The 21,110-nt window shown below is 47.5% G+C and overlaps 1 protein-coding gene across 1 annotated transcript; it reads left to right on the plus strand.

Moving 5' to 3' along the window:
• Positions 1-16,336: 16,336 nt before the first annotated feature.
• On the plus strand, positions 16,337-20,248 carry LOC122368747. The gene is made up of 2 exons (XM_043342964.1): positions 16,337-16,504; positions 18,915-20,248. Exon 2 carries the CDS (start codon positions 19,275-19,277, stop codon positions 19,809-19,811), a length of 537 nt encoding a protein of 178 aa, XP_043198899.1. The 5' UTR covers positions 16,337-16,504; positions 18,915-19,274; the 3' UTR covers positions 19,812-20,248.
• Positions 20,249-21,110: the final 862 nt, after the last annotated feature.

A 21,110-nucleotide genomic window follows, 5' to 3' on the forward strand; every position in this document is an offset into this window, starting at 1 on the left:
GGGGACGATGGTACTGTTTCTCCAGCTCTCGGGGTACAAATTGTTTTCCCATAGATTATTGATTACTATCAAAAGGTTTTCAAGGCCGGATTCAGAAAGGTTTTTGAAGAAAGGATAGGCTATCTGATCCGGCCCTACCGACGTTTCACCACATCGAGATATGGCGTGTCTAAGTTCGAACAAGTCAAAGTGCTTGTTATAATTTTCAGTATTTGCTGAGTCGAAGGAGAGGGTGTCGAGTGTTGTGTTAAAGCTGTCATGTTGTACTTGTGTGTATTGTTGAGCAGAAGATATTCGTGCGTAATGTTGGGCGAATTGTGTCGCAACTTGAAGGGGAGTGGTGTAGTGGGTGTTGTTAATGTAGAGATGAGGAATTTTGTAAGTTGTGCTGCGCCTTGTCGAAAAAACTCTAATTAGCGACCAGATTTTAGAAAGGGGAGTAAATCTATTAAAGCTGTTAGAGAAGGAGTGCCATCCTTCTTGTTTTGCTTTAAGTATTATTTGTGAAGCATCATATCGGGCCTTCCGGAGGGCATTTTCATGGTAATCGCAAATACATTTGTTAAAGACTCGTAAGGCACGCTTCCGCAGAGCTACAGCTCGATTGCAGTCAGCGTTCCACCAAGGGGCAGCTTTGTTTTCACGTGGGGGGTGGGTATGGGGAATATTTTGGTGAGCAGCAGCGAGAATCACGTTTAAAAAGGTGTTGATGTCAGGGGGAGGGGTGGGAGTGTGTTCATCTATATGTTTTTGAAAGGAGGCCCAATCAGCTTTCTTAAAGTTCCAACGAGGAAGAAATGTAAAATTGGCTTGTCCTGAAGGGACATTAAGTTGATAGTGAATGGGATAATGGTCGCTAAACAATGTATCATCTCCGACGTGTTGAGTGAAAAGTGTCGCGGTGTTAGTGTCTGTGAAGGCCAAGTCGATGACGGAGTGTATGACTTGACCTTGGTTGCGTCTGGTGAAAGTGGGTGTGCGGTTGTTAATGCAAATGAGATCAAGTGAATCCATTATCTTATCAATTAGTGTTCCGCGCGCGTTGTTCGTTGTTGAGCCCCAGGATCTGTGGTGGGCATTAAAATCTCCTAGTATTAGGCAGGGGTGGGGAAGCTGGACAAACAATTGGCGGAGTTCAGAGGAGGAAAAGCGGTGGCTTGGGGAAAGGTACAGGGAAAGGATGGCAAGGTCATGTTGCGCTATTTTGACTTGAGCTGCGACCGCGTTAAGCGTGGTGCGGAGCTGAATTTCGTGGTGCAAGAGGTTATTAGCAATATAAAGGGCCGAGCCGCCTCGGCGGGGGTTTTCATTTACGTTATTTGTATATAAAGTATATCCACGTATGTTAAAGTTGTAATTAGAGGAATCTGAGTCCAGAAAATGGGTCTCCTGAATGGCGGCTATCAACGGTTTTTTATTTAATATATAGTTCTTGAATTCGCCCCAGTGCACTATGGGTCCGATGCACGATTTAGCACGCCAAAAATGATTTAGGTGACTTTCTCAAAATTGCTTGAAATGTGACGCAAACAACGTAAAAATGTCCATATTTTGCGAACACAGCAGTAACTTTTGCCAAAAATGTCACATGTGCCCAATATTTCATCGCAAACTGACACATATCATGGAGCGCCATTGCCTTGTCCACGTCCGAGAGAAAAGGGACGCTGGAATTATCCGAGTATAGGCGCTTCTAAAAAATAGTTAAACGGAAATATTTGGTCAAAACTAATAATTTGAAGCTTGGGCAATGTGATGAATGCAAAATAAGTCAACTGTGTCATTGCTTTTTTATTGTTACAGCTAATTTAAATATCCATGTCACACATGTGTGCGCAATGCTTCAAGAGACTTACAAATACAGAGCAATACTAAATGCCCCCCAATGCCCCCCGGTATTTTTGGTATTAACTTGCTCCCCAATACTTGCCTAACCAGAAACAAGGTCATTTAGCTGCGTCCACCTGCGACGAAGCAAGTTATGAAGCTTTTTTCCGATGATGTCACTGCGCTTAGCTGCGGCTGTGACATACCGGCGAACGCTGCGGCAGGGTCACAAAGGCAAAAAGACCAGGGTATTGGTGGATACGACTAATATTTTATAGACATATATGACAGGAACTCATAACTGATGGTTTTGTAAAATAAAAACTGGCAGTTCTTTCGGGTTAGTGGTCCGAATTCCGGACGTTCCAGCACTAGTCTGGCGACCTGGCCCTCAGGCGGTTTGGCCGCGTGCCCGGCGCAGTCTGGCGACCTGGCCCTCAGGCGGTTTGACCGCGTGCCCGGCCCACTGCCCTGGCCGGGGTAGTTTGAGCTTGACGATTGTAGCAAGCGCACGTATATTCTTGTCGTTCCATCACTAGCAAAACAGGCAGATAAGCAATGTGTATTGCTTACAAAGCCATTCTTGACATCGTCTTGACCAGTCCAGATGGTGTAGGGCCGGCTCAAGTAGAGGATTTTTCAGCTAGCATCGCTCGTATTTTGAATGTTCAATTGACGACTCATGACATTCGAGCTCTGGGAAAGCTGCTTAACAAGTTAAAGGAAAAATGGGTGGCCGCTCATCGCAATAAAGATCGCTTTATGTCCAGAAACCAACATTGGACTCAGCTGACATTTTGTCTGTCAGAGCCTGTCTGCAGTCCGTCATCGGCAGATGGCAGAGGCCGCCGTCCGTTACCCTTTCCGGAGATGTCGCACCGCAGTAAGCTGAGGGCGACCGAGGACTTGCGTCGTGAAACCAGCTCAGGGACACTGGTGTTTGCCGCTGCCTCAAACCTGCAGAAAGATGGTCGCCGGTTATCAGGCCGGCTCGTCCAGGCGGTTGCATCTCCGAATCGCGGTCCACTATTAGCAAAGAAACTGGAGAAGCCTGATGCCTCTGTCACTCAATACACGCCCGAGGAGGCTCTAGCGCTCCTTGTGGACACCAGCCTCAGCAAGGAACAGTACCTTCACCTAAGGATGGAGGCTAAGGCGCGAGGGGCCGACATCTATCCCAATTACCATCGAGTCCGCACAGCAAAGGCTACCTGCATGCCGCCTGATGACAGCATTGAAGTCACTCCGACATTCGCTCAGGTCAGGCTCCAATCCCTGCTGGACCACACCACCGAAAGACTGCTAGAGGCACAGAAGGAGGTGACGGAAGGCCTCAAGCACAGTGATGGTCGAGATTTGAAACTCGTCTGTCACTTTAAGTGGGGTGTCGACGGAAGTTCCGGCCACAGCCAGTGGCAGCAATCCGGCGGCTATGAGGATGACCAGGTCGTAGTCACGTCCCTGGTACCCCTACAGCTGGCGACAGAAAATGGGGTGACTGTCTGGCACAACGGGACCCCGAACTCGCCTCGATTTTGTCGCCCCGTTACAGTCAGATTCGCCAAGGAGACGCCGTCGCTGGTGCAGCAAGAGAAGCAGACGATGGATGAGCAGATTGCTGAGCTCAATCCATTGAAAAGCGATGGGGTGACGTGCCAATACATGCTGCAGATGTCAATGATTGATGGGAAGGTGGTGAACGCCATCACCGGCACCACTTCTGCACAGAGATGCAGCATGTGCGGCGCGACGCCAAGGAACGTCAACAAGCTGGACGAGGTGCGCCGCCTGCCGGTCACTAACCTGGAGTATGGACTCAGCAGCCTGCACTGTTGGATCCGCATCTTTGAAGCGGTACTTCACATCAGCTACCGGCTGCCGATCGAACAGTGGCAGGTCCGCACGGACGAGCATCGGAAGCAGCTGAAAGAGAGGAAGACGTACGTCCAGAAGCGCATGCTCACCTCACTCGGTCTCCGCGTGGACGAGCCGAGGCCAGGCGGGAGTGGCAACAGCAATGACGGAAATACTGCGCGGAGAGCGTTCCAGAGCCCCGACAAGTTCGCTGCCGCCACTGGAGTCAACGAGCAACTCATCCATCGTCTTCATGTGGTGCTGCAGGCCGTCAGCAGCTGCCTTCCGCTCTCACCCGAGTCACTGGAAGCCTACTGCAACGAGACTGCAGAGCTCTACGTCGAGCACTACGGCTGGTACCCGATGCCAACCACCCTGCATCGTCTCCTGGTACATGCAGCTGCAGTCGTCCAGCAGTGCCTCCTGCCAATCGGCACGATGAGTGAGGAGGCAGCGGAGGCTCGGCACAAGCACGTGCGGCTCTATCGCCTGCAGAGGGCACGTCGAGACAGCCGCCTGCACACCATGGCCGACATCTTCGGGCGGCTCATGATCACGAGTGACCCTGTGATCAGTACCAAGAGCGCCTCATCCCGTCGCCAAGCCAGGGCCAGCAGCCGGATGCCGCTGTTGAAAGAGGCGCGCGCTCTGTTGGCTGAGCCGACACTGCCGCAGAACGACAGCCGGACATCCGACGACAGCAGCGACGACGACAGCAGCGGCTGTGACTCGGAGGCGCCCTAGGTGGGACGCGTCAGGTCCATCGTCAAGGAAACTTGACAGCGAGTGTATCATGTGATATGATGTGACGTACGTACACAGACTGTACTTTGTGTTCTTTCATTACATGTAGGAACTGTGATGCCTAAGGATGTGCTACCGTTTGGTAATAAACGACGGCAAATGTTCAATGATCTGTTTTGTGGGAAAATCATTATAACCAGAAGAGAACAATAATGCACCCTGGAGAAAAGGCAATAAGCACCCTGAATACGGTTTACATAAAAACGTCCAGCACTACTCTATAGGTACACACGTCACACATCACATGTCACACGGTACCTATATGTTTAGAAATCGCGCAAAATCCATTTAGAATGTTCTGTCTTTCATCTCTGGTGTAAAAGCAGCCATTAAAGGGCAGTTATTATTTTTGGCGTGCTAATTCCTGCATCGGACCCATAGTGCAGTGGCTCACTAGCATATTTACGTCTGGACAACGAGTTGCGGGGAAAAGTGCTGATTGTGTTGCAGTTTTAGGAGCCGGTGATTAGGCTGGATTTTTTGGTTACTTTTTCGTTCCGATTCATGTATTTCATAGTGTTTGGCTTTTGAATATTTTAGTTCTTTCAGATAAATATTACTTGCCTTACAACTTTTGTAAAAACGTTTCATTTTTTTTATAAGCCGACGTTCAGAGTCCTAAAAATACATCAGCACTACAATCATTGTAAACAAACAAATGGAGCACCACTTGGCTCTGTTCCAAGGCCATTTTTTGGTTTATCTGGTGATTTTCTTGCTCTTGTACGTCGTTTTGTTGGATGTTTTGAATCCCTTAAGATTGACTTATATCATATTTAAGAAGCATGTTGACTGAAAACAATCTGAAGTATCCAGGAGGCTGACAGAGGTCCTGACCTGAGCAATATCAATATCAAGTTGAACAAGTTATGAAATTTTGGTTGATAAACGCAAGTTGATCGGGCTCATATATCAGCAAGAAAAAGTAAAATTAAAAGAGCTTATTGTCCAAAAACAAGCTATAATATTGCAGACCTTGGAGCAATACTGAAGAGCACGCTGAGCAGGATCATGCCAGAAAATGTTGACTGATGAGCGCATATTGATGTATTGGTATGAATATTGAATGATAACTTACAACAGCAAGGTAAATTAGTGCTAACTATCAAGTTAAAATCTAGAATGAATGGACTTGGGCAGTTTTACTATGCTTAGATGCTATGCAGGGGCTCTGGTATTAACTGGATAATTCGCCAGCTGACGCCGTATGGTGGCGCTAGTGAAGCAGCACCATATGACGTCAGCAGAAAACACCGTGAGCAGCTATGAAATGGGGCATATTTACGTCTGGACAACGAGTTGCGTTGGAGAGGCCGGAAATAGTGGCGATTTCAGGACCGCAAGAATGGACCGTCATTGGAATGATTCTTTTTTAAACCGTGCACTGTTTTGGGCCGGAATTTAATAGTTACTACAAAATATTTTGTTATTACGTTTCCATCAAGAATGAATGTCATCAGGGCTAAATTTTACTACTATTGCATTTTGTCAAGAAGCATTTAGTGCTGTTATATTGCAGTTTTAGCGCGTTTGTTACAAAATATGAAGCGAATAAGCGTCAGTGTAAATCATCATCAGTGCCAGAAGTTAACTTGATGGAAGGCTATGCTAATTGATCTTGTCCATCCACTAAAATTTATTAAATATTTTGCTTTGTGTATTCCAAAAGGAGAGGGAACTATTTCATGTGTGCCATCATGTCAGAATTGAAGGTGGATCATTAAATTTTCAACGCAGTTTACAAACAAGCATTTGGTCTTTCTCGTTTATAAGCAGTGGCTAAGAAAAGGTTGATCAATCCTGAAGTTCAGTCATCGTACCTCAACTTGGCAGCAAGATCCCCCAAGGACAACTCACCTTGTCAACTCACCTTGTCGGGTTCCATCCACTACCACCAGTCGGCAAGGAAAAGGCTCGATGGATGGAAGGACGGGAGGAACCCTGCTTCATATCAATATGGCGCGCCAGTTGACAATCTCAGGATACATCGTCATAGCATACACGCACATAACTGGAGTGTTGCGCCACCATTTAGACTAACATTGACTACATCGTGTTTTTACAATAGAATAGCAAATAGTAAAAAAAGTGTTCATCATACAACTTACATATACTCGACGAGTCTATCCGGAATAGCTCCTACTAATCCATGTTTAAATGACTGAAGGTCTGGAGCATTAACAACATCTGGTGGTAGGCTGTTCCAGAGATGCACACATCTGTTTGAAAACGAGCGCTGTCTTATGTCTGTGTTGGCGTGAGCGACAGTGACAGAGGATATATTGTATACATGTCCTGTAAATCAAAACAAACAAGCATTTGGTCTTTCTCGTATATAGTGGCTAAGAAAAGGTTGATTAATCCTGGAGTTCAGTCATTGTATCTCAACTTGGCAGCAAGATCCCCCCAAGGACAGAGGATATATTTTATACCTGACCTGTTAATCAAAACATTTGTGTGCCTGCAAAGGCTTAAGTTATCTGTGGTGTGTTCAGAGTTAGGCTATATGGCCGTTTTTGTTGTATGTTTATGTGGAGATTGAATATAACTGTGACCCTGTGCTTGTCTGTATACTTACGGTCAAACAGGGAACAGCACATTCACATAACATACTCACCTAGCACCTAACTCATAGCTGTACCTTGCAGGATCTGTACTTGTTCATGTCTCGAGCATTAACAAAGCACTAAAGTAGCTTAGTAATCATTTCCCACATTTTCTGAGCATCTAACATGACATACAGCAGTGCAGAGCAGCTTCAGAGAAGAAACACTTTAAATGCACAGACTCACACCAGCCACCCAATGAGCCAGTTCCTCAATTGACTGTTTCCCTGGATGCAGCTTGGCAATGTGAGCTAACTTTTGGCAAGTTGAAGGTTAGCAGGTAAGATTGAGTTAGGGTGAGTACCTACCTATAACTGGGTGCAACTGCCATGCAGGTCTTGGGTAGGCTGCAAATATGTGTGATGATTGAGGTTAGGTCAGCTGTCAGGTTAGTCAGGTTCAGGTATGCTCATTGCTCAGGTCACATTTTTATGGACATTTGGTAAATTAAAAAACTAACAATCTGATCTAAGCTAACCCGACTAAACATACACAACTACTGACTATAGGAACTGAGCACCTACCTACTTGTGCCTACATATCATACCATGTCAAAGTAGAGTTCCTTGGTGGAAGATTACCCTCAGTACTTTTTATCCCAGCCCTGTGAAGAAAACTAATACTTCTAAGCTCTGAGTCACTGCTGAGTGCTGGCCATCCACCACAGGAAGAAACGCTGAGACTGAGAGCTTTCCCATTGTATATTGGACCAACAATCACTATCACGAATGACTATGAACACATTTCACATCGTTGCATGGATTGTCACATTGACAATTTTACTACAATCCTTTTTTCAAGAAATACAGTGATGATGATTAACATCAAAATCAACATAAAGTGGATTTAGTGATCCAAGATTTCTCCTCCAGTAGCAATGAAATGATCGCATGTTTCATTTGCCAGACACTGAGTACCTGATGCACATTACAATCTGCATAGCATCTAAGCATAGTAAAACTGCCCAAGTCCATTTATTCTAGATTTTAACTTGATAGTTAGCACTAATTTATCTTGCTGTTGTAAGTTATCATTCAATATTCATGCCAATACATCAATATGCGCTCATCAGTCAACATTTTCTGGCATGATCCTGCTCAGTGTGCTCTTCAGTATTGCTCCAAGGTTTGCAATATGATAGCTTGTTTTTGGCCAATAAGCTCTTTTAATTTTACTTTTTCTTGCTGATATATGAGCCCGATCAACTTGCGTTTATCAACCAAAATTTCATAACTTGTTCAACTTGATATTGATATTGCTCAGGAGTCAGGACCTCTGTCAGCCTCCTGGATACTTTAGATTGTTTTCAGTCAACATGTTTCTTAAATATGATATAAGTCAATCTTTAGGGATTCAAAACATCCAACAAAACGACGTACAAGAGCAAGAAAACCACCAGATAAACTAAAAAATGGCCTTGGAACAGAGCCAAGTGGTGCTCCATTTCAATTCAATTTGTTTGTTTACAATGATTGTAGTGCTGACGTATTTTTAGGACTCTGAACGTCGGCTTATAAAAAATGAAACGTTTTTACAAAAGTTGTAAGGCAAGTAATATTTATCTGAAAGAACTAAAATATTAAAAAGCCAAACACTATGAAATATATGAATCGGAACGAAAAAGTAACCCAAAAATCCAGCCTAATCACCGGCTCCTAAAACTGCAACACAATCAGCACTTTTCCCCGCAACTCGTTGTCCAGACGTAAATATGCTGAAATGGGAGCGAGCACCACGGAAATATCGAAAGGTGATGGACATGTACTGACTTTGGTCATTCAAGTACCACCAACAGCATACAAAAACCATATAATATCATCAAGACTGATTCCGGAATCGATTCGTTCGGGTATTTAAAACACATAAAAAATGTTTGTTACCAAATTCTGAAACAATATAAGGATATTCTTGTTCCTTACTTTTACCTTGTGGAGTACTTTTACAATACCTTTTACTTGCTTTCTAGTATGCCCATCACTATCTGAGAATCTGGATTGCAACGCTGTAGGAAAACTTTTTTTCATTTGTCATTTCTTCCACTTTTGAGCAGTGATAATTTATTTGGTTTTATACATTAAATAATGAAGACGGCTCCTAACTTTTAAGGGTTCTGCAGTGGCTCAGAGAGCAAAATCAGATATTTCCTAGAAACTTGAGGCCACTATTTTCTTATATGCAAGATAATATACAAATATTGACATGTAAATAATGATACGGGTGTATAATTCTGCAAAAATATTAATTCAAAGTATTGAACATTTTTCAAGAACCTTTCTAAAATATTCCATAATGACTTCTGTCAATACAAGATGGAAGCAATTTCAGTTAACAATAAAGCAGCACAAGGCAGTAACATCTGCGATGATCCATAACCAATCTGCACCTGCAATTTGATCTTCGAGATGTACCCTGCCTCTGTAGTCTGTTCCCTGACTTTCCCTTTTCGTTGTGCCGGGTGAAGTGAATATTCTGTGAACATTCTTCTGACAGTCAGTTTTTAGTCCTACGTTATGTTGTGAATCAGATTTAATTGGTTCAAAAACCGTCGTAGTCCGTCTCATTCGCAGTCTACATCTCTACATGCGCACCCATACATGCTCAAAATTTTCACTTCGTATGTACTATATGTGCCCTGCAGCGTACCCTGATGAAAAATGTTTTGTTGAAATCAGAGACACTTCCCAAGGTAGGCCATAGTCCATGCCGGCCATGTATTTAAGTCAAAACAGATGAAACAGATAAACACAATTCCAATCATCAAGTCAACCAGCATCGACAATCTGCACATAAGTTCTAAACCTATTGCAAGACTACTTTGTATTCAAGCTTTGTATTGCAGAAGGGTGAAAGCTGCATGGAATTATGCGACAATTTCAGCGTGCATCCACGCTCGAAAGAGCAGGGTTAATTGTAACAATACCATAGCAATAACGTAATTGTAGGTGTTGTGATTCGGTTGTCTCTTGTCTGTGCTGGCCATTGCGCGGGCGGTCCAGCGGCGGAACTCGGCTTCGCCGCCGTGGCGCGCTGGCAGTTGCTTCTTCTTCTGCATCCCACCGCCAACCCGCTCAGGGGGGCGGCGGCGCAGGCGGGTCGAGCGGCGGCTCGGTCCGCCCAACAACCTCGATGAAGGTGACGACCTTCGTCGCCGGGCCGCCGAGGACGTCGACCAGGCGAGGGTCGACACCCCAGCGGCGGCGGCGGGCCGCCTCATAGGCCGGACAATCGGTCAGTAGGTGCGCCGCGCTGTCGGGCTCCCCGCACGCGGGGCATTCGTCGTCGGCTGCCAGGCCAATCTTGTGGAGCGTGTCACGGGTCAGCGGTGATGTGCCGGTCCTCAGCTGGGACAGCGTCACCGACCCCCAGCGCGCCAGGGAGTCGTGGCCAGGCGTGGGGTCCGGGTGCGGGTGGGCAGCGGTTGCCCTCTGTCGCGACAGCTCCCGGACATGGCGCGTGACGGCGGCCCGCGCACTCGACAGGTCGATCGGTGCGATGTCTTGGTCGCCCGCCGTGGTCTCGCCAGCCAGGCGGTCGGCGGTTTCGTTGCCGTCCAGCCCGGCATGGCCTGGCACCCACGGAGCACCGTCTCGGTGCCGTTCTCGGCGAGGGTGCTCAGCAGCCTCCAGACCTCGGCGGCCAGGGCCATGGTCTGGTTAGCTGGGCCGCGGCCGAGTAGTTGGAGCCCAGACCTTGAGTCGGTGAGGAGGCGGACCGACTTGGTCGATGCCAACTCCCCGTCCTCCAGGCCGGCCACAGCCGCGAACGCCTCGCGCATGGCGGTCAGTTCTGCTCTTAGGCTGGAGCAGACCGCCCCTGCAGGAGCGCGCACGGTCTCTTCTCTCATCTCTGTTGAGGTGGTGGAACTGGATCAGCGCGCCTGCGCCGCCCTGTTCCGTCCCGCCGCGAGCCGAGCCGTCCGACCAGATAGTGACGTCCGGGTGCGGGAGCTCTGCAATGGCTCGCAGGGCAGCTTCCCTGCGGACTGCAGGCGGGTCCGACCAGCGGGTGGACACGGGCAGGTCCACCCTGAAGGTGATGCCGCCGCGGTGGCCCAGCCATGGCAGGTCGCAGCTGTAGAACGCCGAACCTGTAACACAATAGAATTGCAATTGTAACAAAGACCTGCATGGTCAGCACGTAGGCGGCAGAACGGGGAGGGCACCGGGGCACCATGCCCCCCTTTGATTTTGGCAGTTTAACATTAGCCCTATGGGCGTTGCATGGAAAGAATGGGACCAAAAGTCGGCGGTGCCCCCCTTAATCGAAGGTGTTCCGCCGCTACTGGGTCAGCACACATCCCAGTGACTGTCATCCCAAGTTGGTATGAGTTGGAACAAAGTTGGGTCATGGTAGCAGACGTAGCACAAGCTGTCGTGATATGAAATACCGTAGGACTAGGTCGTAGGTTGTAAATTTTAGGTTTAAGGCTGTAGGTTGTAGGTCAGGTTAGGTAAGGTTTGGTTAGAAAGACCCATTCTCATGCATAGGGCAGCTTGTGCTACGTCTATCTTACCAATACCCAATTTGAATTCCCAAAATTAATGGCAAACAGGCTTTTTGTATAACAAGTGTGGTTAATTGTTCTAATCCCCGCTGCAATGTGAGGGTAACTGCTTTTCTGCAATCACAATATTTGAATTCATATAGGTAGGTGTTTCCATGTTCAGACAATGACACAAAATATGACAATTATAGCTGCAACTGGATAGTGGATACCAACCTCAACTAAAAGTTTCTGCAGCCTTATGACCTAACACATGACTAAATTGCCAAAAAAAATCCCTTAGTACAATAGCTTGACTCTAAAATAACAGAACTTTTGCATGCAGAGCCTGGAAACTGGAGGGTTTATGAAAAGTAACAAAAATAAACGTTCACTAATATCAATATGTTGTTATAAATTTCATATGTAGCATAAGCGCCAATACTGCCTTCATTTACAATTTTGCTACTGTTTTCCACTCACAAACGCTGCCCTCCGTGGACAGCAGCAGCATCAGTGAAACGTCACCCGTGGTGTGACATCATCATCCATGACGTAATGGAAATCCAGTTGTTACCAAGGCCCCTATGCAGATTGTAATGTGCATCAGGTACTCAGTGTCTGGCAAATGAAACATGCGATCATTCCATTGCTACTGGAGGAGAAAGCTTGGATCACTAAATCCACTTTATGTTGATTTTGATTTTAATCATCATCACTGTATTTCTTGAAAAAAGGATTGTAGTAAAATTGTCAATGTGACAATCCATGCATGATGCAACGATGTGATCATATTATGTGTTCATAGTCATTCGTGATAGTCATTATTGGTCCAATATACAATGGCAAAGCTCTCAGTCTCAGCGTTTCTTCCTGTGGATGGCCAGCAGTGACTCAGAGCTTAGAAGTATGAGTTCTCTTCACAGGGCTGGGATAAAAAGTACTGCTACTGAGGGTAATCTTCCACCAATGAACTCCACACCAATGTACTTTGACATGGTATGAGATGTAGGCACAAGTAGGTAGGTGCTCAGTTCCTATAGTCAGTAGTTGTGTATGTTTAGTTGGGTTAGCTTAGATCAGATTGTTAGTTTTTTAATTTGCAAAATGTCCATAAAAATGTGACCTGAGCAATGAGCATACCTGAACCTGACTAACCTGAGAGCTGACCTAACCTCAATCATCACACATATTTGCAGCCTACCCAAGACCTGCATGGCAGTAGCACCCAGTTATAGGTAGTACCTATAGGTACTCACCCTAACTCAATCTTACCTGCTAACCTTCAACTTGCCAAAAGTTAGCTCACATTGCCAAGCTGTGTCCAGGGAAACAGTCAACTGAGGAACTGGCTCATTGGGTGGCTGGTGTGAGTCTGTGCATTTAAAGTGTTTCTTCTCTGAAGCTGCTCTGCACTGCTGTATGTCATGTTAGATGCTCAGAAAATGTGGGAAATGATTACTAAGCTACTTTAGTGCTTTGTTAATGCTCGAGACATGAACAAGTACAGATCCTGCAGGGTACAGCTATGAGTTAGGTGCTAGGTGAGTATGTTATGTGAATGTGCTGTTCCCTGTTTGACCGTAAGTATACAAACAAGCACAGGGTCACAGTTATATTCAATCTCCACATAAACATACAACAAAAACGGCCATATAGCCTAACTCCGAACACACCACAGATAACTTAAGCCTTTGAAGGCACAAAAATGTTTTGATTAACAGGACAGGTTTACAATATATCCTCTGTCCTTGGGGGATCTTGCTGCCAAGTTGAGGTATGATGACTGAACTTCAGGATTGATCAACCTTTTCTTAGCCACTGCTTATATACGAGAAAGACCAAATGCCTGTTTGTTTCGATTTACAGGACATGTATACAATATATCCTCTGTCCTTGGGGGATCTTGCTGCCAAGTTGAGGTACGATGACTGAACTTCAGGATTGATCAACCTTTTCTTAGCCACTGCTTATAAACGAGAAAGACCAAATGCTTGTTTGTAAACTGCGTTGAAAATTTAATGATCCACCTTCAATTCTGACATGAAGGCACAAATGAAATAGTTCCCTCTCCTTTTGGAATATACAAAGCAAAATATTTAATAAATTTTAGTGGATATTTGCTTCATATTTTGTAACAAACGCGCTAAAACTGCAATATAACAGCACTATATGCTTCTTGACAAAATGCATTAGTATTAAAAGTTTAGCCCTGATGGCATTCATTCTTGGTGGAAACGTAATTACAAAATATTTTGTATTAACTTTTGAATTCCGGCCGAAAACAGTGCACGGTTTAAAAAAGAATCATTCCATTGACGGTCCATTCTTGCGGTCCTGAAATCGCCACTATTTCCGGCCTCTCCAACGCAACTCGTTGTCCAGACGTAAATATGCGGCTCACTAGAGAGGAAGTGTTCCACTGGAGGACGAATTCATCAGATCGATGCATGTTTTATGTGTGTTGAGTGTTAAACAGATTTTTCACGAGCAGCCGCCGCTGCGGCTCTGGTCTTCATCCCCTCTGACGGGGTTGGGGACGGGGCGCGTGTCGTGGCTCGCGGATGCTGAGTGTCTGCGTTTACATGCTGGCTCGCCGCTGGGGCGGCCTCATCCGTCTCTAAGTCGGCGGGCGGAGAGGCCACCGGACCCACGATTGTAGAGACGGTCTCTGTGTCAGAAACGTCTGAGTCCGCCCCTGTGTCCACGATACTGTCGACCCATGACTCCATCACCATGTTGCCGGTGCTGTTTGGAACCGATTCGTCGTCGCCGCGGTCGCACTGCGCCTGTCCCGGGGTGACAGCCGGAGGACCGGCCGACGTCTCCGTCTGCTTTCCGTCCGGGCTGAGGGGCGATTCAGTCACCCGCTCCGGCTCAGACGCGGGGGTCTCCACAGCCTCGGGCGCGCTCAGCTGTCGACGGACAGGGGCTTTCGGGGTGCGACTCTGGACCGGCGGGTTTTCGCGACTCGGTACGGTGTCCGTGAGTGAGGCCCTGCGTGGAGAGGACGAGAGCGCCGGATATTCAGAGGCACCTGACTCCGAGTAGGAACTCGGCGGGAACGGTGGGGGCGGGGGTGGTGGCGCCAGCTTGGCTTTGAGCTTATTTTTTTGGTACTCCCATGCGGGGCACATCCGATCCCAGGCTGGGTGCGGGCCACCACAGTGGCCGCACCTGTAGAGGTCCCGGTCGCACTCATCGACCTTGTGGCCGGATGTGCCACACTTCAGGCAGTTCAGTCGCTTTGACCTGCAGGTCGTCTGGTTGTGGCCGAAGCTGCCGCACTGTCGGCAGAGGCGGGGGCTGGGCTCCCATTCCCTGACCTCCAAGATTTCATATCCCGCGTATATAGCCGGTGGGCAGGTAAGGCCCAGAAAGTGGATTTTGATCCTCGGGTTTGGGGTGGGGCCACGCGAGCGGAGTCGAGTGACGAGGGTGACCCCCTGCGGCCGCAGTTCGTGTAGGAGCTCCGTCTCGTCCATGTTTTTCAGTGATGGGGCAAATACAGTGCCGGCCACCGAGTTCAGTTTGGTGGCAGGGCTGGCGGCGACTTCGTTGCCGAGGAAAGTCTGGATCGAAAGGGCCAGCGAGGCCTGAGCCTTGTTTTTAACCCGGATTAGAAGAGATCCCGATCGGACTACCTTTGCGGTGACAACCGGGCCGATTAAGGTGTCGAGTTCTCGTCACGGTACATAGAATACTAGGTAACACCGGTTTGTCCGCTCAACACAGGGCCAATGGTCACCACTTTCTTCAGCTGACGTCTGTGACCTTGAGCTGACCTAGGATGATAAACAGCTGACAATTTAGGCCATTTGGAGCTCACTTGACAGCTGAAGAGCGTGATTTAAAATATAAATATTTGTCAGGCACTTACAAAAGATATTATTCACCAGTCATTTTTTAAGCACGTTCTGTCATAAATTAGCTGACTCCCTCTGGTCTTCCACACGGCAGAAAATGCAAGTGCAAATTCTGCCGTCTTGAAGTGAGCCAAACGCTTATGATACACATGATCGTTTCTCTCAGAGCACAACGGAAACTGCGAGAAAACAAGAGAGAGTCGGACTCTACAAATGAATGAATTTGGAAGAAAAATAGCTGTATTTTTTCCTGTGGAAATGTTGACTTTGAAAACATTGGCCATCAACTTTAAAATTGCCCCCAAATATGAAAATGTGTGAATTGACAAAACAGGCAATCTTGCTGTTTTTGCCCAAGTTTGTTCATGATTGAAAGAGATTCGATGCGAAAATGCACTGATATATACTTTTGAAAGCGAGGTCTCGATCAGTGTATTAATTTTGATTTTTAACTTAACGCTAGTCCCACTTTTCCCTCCAAGAAAATATATTTGTCAATTTTTCAATCATCATATTATGCGTCATTGCTTTAAAAATAAAGAGAGTCGGACCCTAATTCTTTCAAAATGACTGATCGTGCTCAATATCTATCGGAATATATCAACAGATTGGCCAGACTCATTGGCTAAATATGTTTAAATTGCATTTTTCTTACTTTCTGCAGATTTTCCTGCAAAATTTTACTGTTTACAATCTGCGTTTCCTGCAGATTGTGTTCACAGACCAATGGGAGACAAGTATTTCTTCATCAACAGGTTTATTCGCCATCAATTGGTCTAGCGGGTGTTTTTCGCATGCGCAGCTTATGTCACAGCTGCGTAAGAACACGTTCGCTTTAAATCATTATGGATATTTCTTTTCGGAATACCTAAGGTCAATGTTGATGTGTTTCATAAGATTTGTGGTGGCGGGATTATTGTCATTAACTAATCACTTGATATATTTTAATGGGGAGTGGTGTAATGCCCGCACGACTGTTGACTTTCATTGTAATTGCTTGAGCTGGTTCCTGGGCCGCCTCAGATAGCAGGATGGTGTGTCAAGTATCATGGCCTGACAGGAAGGTGGGTACCTCTAGCTCAATATTAATCTCAGATGAAGCCCGTATATATTGATATGTCTTAGAGCTTGTTAAAGTTTTAACCTCACCTACATATAACCTAACATATTGTAAATATTGTTATTTAGCTGGGACGGTTATGTCTTTATGTCTTTATGTTTATGTCAATTATGTCTTCTATAACTATATAACCTAACATAACCTGAAATAACCAGACATGCTAGAACCCTTATTTTGGTCAAATGCTGATGAGCAGAAAAATATTAACTTTTTGATGATTTGCCATGTCTACCTATTGCTATGTCTGGACGAGGGTTTCTCGGTTACTGTGTAGATAAACTATGGTGAAGATAAAAAACATCATCTACCCTAGCCTAACCTTTGCGTACTAAACTACCACTTTTGGTAAATGTTCAGAAAGAGTGATTCACTTTTCAGGCATACATTTTGTACATTCTTGCACTATTTGACATCCTGAATCCAGATATGATATTTACATGTGATACAAATACAAAACAAAAATCAAACCTTACCTAACCCCATGCCAGACTGGAAAACATCCATACACTACGCCGGATGCCAGTGAGACCATCTAGCGCCGAAAGCGATTTTGCGCCGAAATTTCTGAGTGATTTGCGCCAAAAATTAGGTGCCTATTTGTGCGATAATTAAGCCCTTTTCATATAAAGCACATGTGCACATATACTGATCAAGGCTATATCAACCAGGCAGAGTGTTTCGGGGCTTTGTACGCTATCCCATGTTTGAGCGTCCGAATTAGTTTTTATTTCCACGTAAACCCAATACCTCGGTGGGAGCCAGCGAGGGCCCGGCAGCGAGCAGCACGTGCTCCGGCACATCAGCCTCTTCTCGGCTCACGGTGCAGAGCGCCGCTGGGCACCGCTTGTCTGGGCACTGCTGACACGCGGCGGAGTGGAGACAGCCGATTCGGTGCCGTATTGGAGCGAGCTGCCCCGGTGGCCGGCCCTCATCTGGTGCACCGAAATGGCATCATCTCGGTCCTCTCCGGGGAGAGGGAGCGGCGGCGTGCTCCCGAGTGGCTTGAATAGTGATTCTGAGCAGTTGTCGCGCCACTGATGCGAGGCCGCACAATGAACCGCCCTGGTCAGCGATCGGGCGTTTGAGGGCAGGGCGGCCGCCAGTTTTGCCAGATCGTCCACTCTCATTCCCTCGATACTGCAGTGGCCAGTGGGCAGGAACCCACTGCTATTGCTTAACGACGCTTGGCGACGTTCAACAACGTTTTCCATGCCTATCTCTACGCCGAAGGTTGAGGCCTCACCTGGGCGGCCGTTCCTCCGCTGAGTAGACTCAGGGCGGCTCGCCAGTTCGAGCACGCGACGACCGGGGCGGGGGACGTCTCGTCCCGCAACCTCTCCAGAGCTGCCCACGGGGCGAATCTGCTGCTAGATTGACCAGCGTACCGCATAAATTCGGTGACTGTCTTTCGCCAAAAAATTATGGGACCGCCCTGCACCGAAAAATTCGTCCGCCGCCATGCGCTGAATTCGGCGCATGCGAAGTTACGCCGGACGTGCGCTTAAATTTTCGGCGCAATCCCGCCACTACGCCGGACATATTCGGCTTAACGTGAATTTTTTTTCCAGTCTGGATCCCATGTTGCATATTCATATGAACTGTAGATCAGATATTTTTTGAACAAATACCCATCTTTCATCCTTTCAGCATCCCTACAACCTACTAAACAGCCTTGGTATCAACCTACCATTCATACTTTATCTACACATACATATTGATATATGGGGTATGTTTGGTTCAGTAGGTTATAGTAGGTCAGGTGCCTACATGCTATCATTTGTCATGCTTTGATTTCAGGTGGTCTCTTGTGGGCTTTATAGTGGGCTTTGTGGCCCTCTCTAAGTGCAAGGGTTAAGTGTTGATGCACACAATGCAATGTGTTTTTTTTTTCCATGGGCGTAGGAACCTCACGTAAAGTGTGGGGGGAGGGGGGCAGAGAACGTCAATGTCACTTTGTGGGAACCCCAATACCCCTATGAACAAATTCTTTGCCGTTTCGTGCTTATCTCACCTTGCCGAACAATTTCTTGCTCTTAGTTTTGAATTTAAATGAAAAATAAATATTTTACTTTAAAAATTAGCATAGCTGAAAAGTGGGGACATCCCCCCCGATCCTATGCCTATGTTTTTTTTTCTTAATGGTACAAATCATCCAGATTCATATGAGAAGGGTAGGTAGCTACCTACGAAATCAAATCAATGCCTCAATTGTTTATTGTTTTATTACAATAAGTCCCTCCTCTGCCAATCACACTAAACTATCTACTGTCACAATGCAGTGTGCGTCATGATTTATCAACTCTATGCATACAATATATTTCCATTTGTCAATCACATATTGTTTTTTTTTACAGGCTTTCCGGTTATGACTGAGGCCAGCATCTCACGTGTCCTGGCTACGCCAAATCACTGCGGATGCCGGATGCCGAGGACCGGAGAGCCAACCGCTTTGAGGCGTGAGCTCTGTGGCGTGGCTCGAGTGATCACCAGGTTCTGACGGCTACGGCGCCGTCGACCTGGCTGAATAGCTGGGGCCTGGACGAGAGCGCCCTTAGTACGGTGGTCAATCGGTTACGTCCGAGGGGCGCTCGAACACGCTGCCGTCGCGTGGCTGCCGGCGGCCGCCCCCTCGCACGTGAATCTCCTGGAGCGAGGACTGCGGGAGGCGGCCGCATCATCACCTGTGTCCGCGCTCAACACCGTGCCACGCACTAATGGCGGAAGCCCGACGTTCTCCGATGGAGGAGAGAAGCTGGACGCTGGCTGCCAGGCTGCTGGGGAGGGCGCTGGGTCTGCCATCAGGGGACCCCCTGCGCGCGACCGCCGAGGCCTCGGCACCGGCGCGCCTGCCTTCGGTCCGAGGCTGGAGATTGCGAGGCCGCCAGGCCTGGGCGAGAGCGAGAATCCCACCGTGGCAACAGACGGCTGGCGTCACCTTCCGGTTGGACGTGTGCCCGATCCGGGCTGGGGCCACGGCGGCGGAAAGGGAAAGCGTGGCTACGCTGCACCTCGCGTTCCTGCCCCTGTGTGCTGTCCGGCTTTGGACGGACGGATCTGTGGAGGGCGGAGTCTTCAGGCGCTGGGCGGGAGCCGTGCTGGTCTGGCTGGACGAAGAGGTCGAGGAACTGCGGGCCCCGGCCGGAGAGCTGTGCTATAGCTACCGCGCGGAGATGGTGGCGCCGGTGACCGGTCCGGAGACCGTACTCGGAAGAGACAGAGACCAGGACCTGCGGTCCGTACCTATCTGCTAACTGTGCGGTAGTGCTGGTGTAGTGCAACATTTTTGGATGGCTAGCTACATTTCACGATTAAATAGCTGGTACGTTTCAGTGCAGGTGGCGTGACGAACAATGTATCTGTTGGCTACTTCTGCGGCCGCTGCCATTTCCTACTCGAAGGCGGGCGCGCTGTTTGGCTGGGCCGGCAGGATGTTCCCATTATGTGTCGACGACAAAGCGAGTATATTCATGTTCTTTTAATGCACAGAAGTCTGTTGTATATTTGAAGTTTTATTTTAGGTTGACGATTGCGAAGGGCAGATTCATCTTCTCTCTTTCATTTGTGTTGCCACTTTAGCGTTCATGTTTGTCATAAGTGTCGTGGTCCGGCTTGGTTGTCATCTTTATTCGTGATGTATTTTATTTTACGAACATGCTGGTGATCAATGCAATACACTTTTGATTAATAATGCTGCTTTAGCTCTGATCCTTTGTGGTATGTCTTGATTGTACTACTGCGATAGTGATTTTTCCTCACCAAAATATGCAGGCAACAAATGTAAATGCTGCCAAAAGTTTGTCATTGCGTGATGTATCTAAAAGACATCAAGTTTCTGAACGTGGTCGTGTACTACGCAACCGGAAACTCAATAGGACGTGGAATGCTGTGAAGCAAAACTACAGAAGTGAGGCTGGCCACGCCAAAATCAAGTGAGATATGTCTAGCCTTTCTTCAGCCGCCAAGGCTTCGACAGACTATCGGCGGGTTCGGTGTCTCTCGAACTACGAAGATTCAACGTCGTCCGGCCAATCCTGGTTAAGGTCAGCGGGGACTTAGCTGTGGTTATGGAACAGGATTGGCCGTCCGAGAGACTCAGAACCTGGGGTATGTTGCAGCACAGCTATGTCGACCGAGTGTCGTCGCAAGCTGCCCCACTCGACGAGAAAAAGTAAAACCGTCCCGTCCTAGGCTGACTAGGCTTAGCTAGGTGGCAGCACAGTCGCGCCGGCAGGGGGCAGTGCCACAACCAGCCGACTGATATTTTCGTGTGACGTCAGAACCGGTGCCTCCCTGGTTCTCGTTTGATTCGAAACGGTGACAGACCCTGGAGGGACCGATCAGGACTAGTCAGGATGATAAACGACTGCCCGTCAGGCACGTCATCTAGCGGCTCCCAGCCTCGACCAGGCGAGCCCGGAGAGGAATCTTCGAGGAGGGGGCGGGTCAGGGGAGGGCGGGGGCGGGACAGGGGAGGGGCCATGTTTAGAGAATGTAGATGGTTGGAAATGCGCCGAAAAAAAAGCGTGCCAAACGCACGAAGAGGGTTGAAA

The sequence above is a fragment of the Amphibalanus amphitrite genome, unplaced genomic scaffold, assembly GCF_019059575.1.
Source record: "Amphibalanus amphitrite isolate SeventyFive unplaced genomic scaffold, NRLGWU_Aamphi_draft 000973F_arrow, whole genome shotgun sequence".
NCBI classification, from domain to species: Eukaryota; Metazoa; Arthropoda; class Thecostraca; order Balanomorpha; family Balanidae; genus Amphibalanus; species Amphibalanus amphitrite.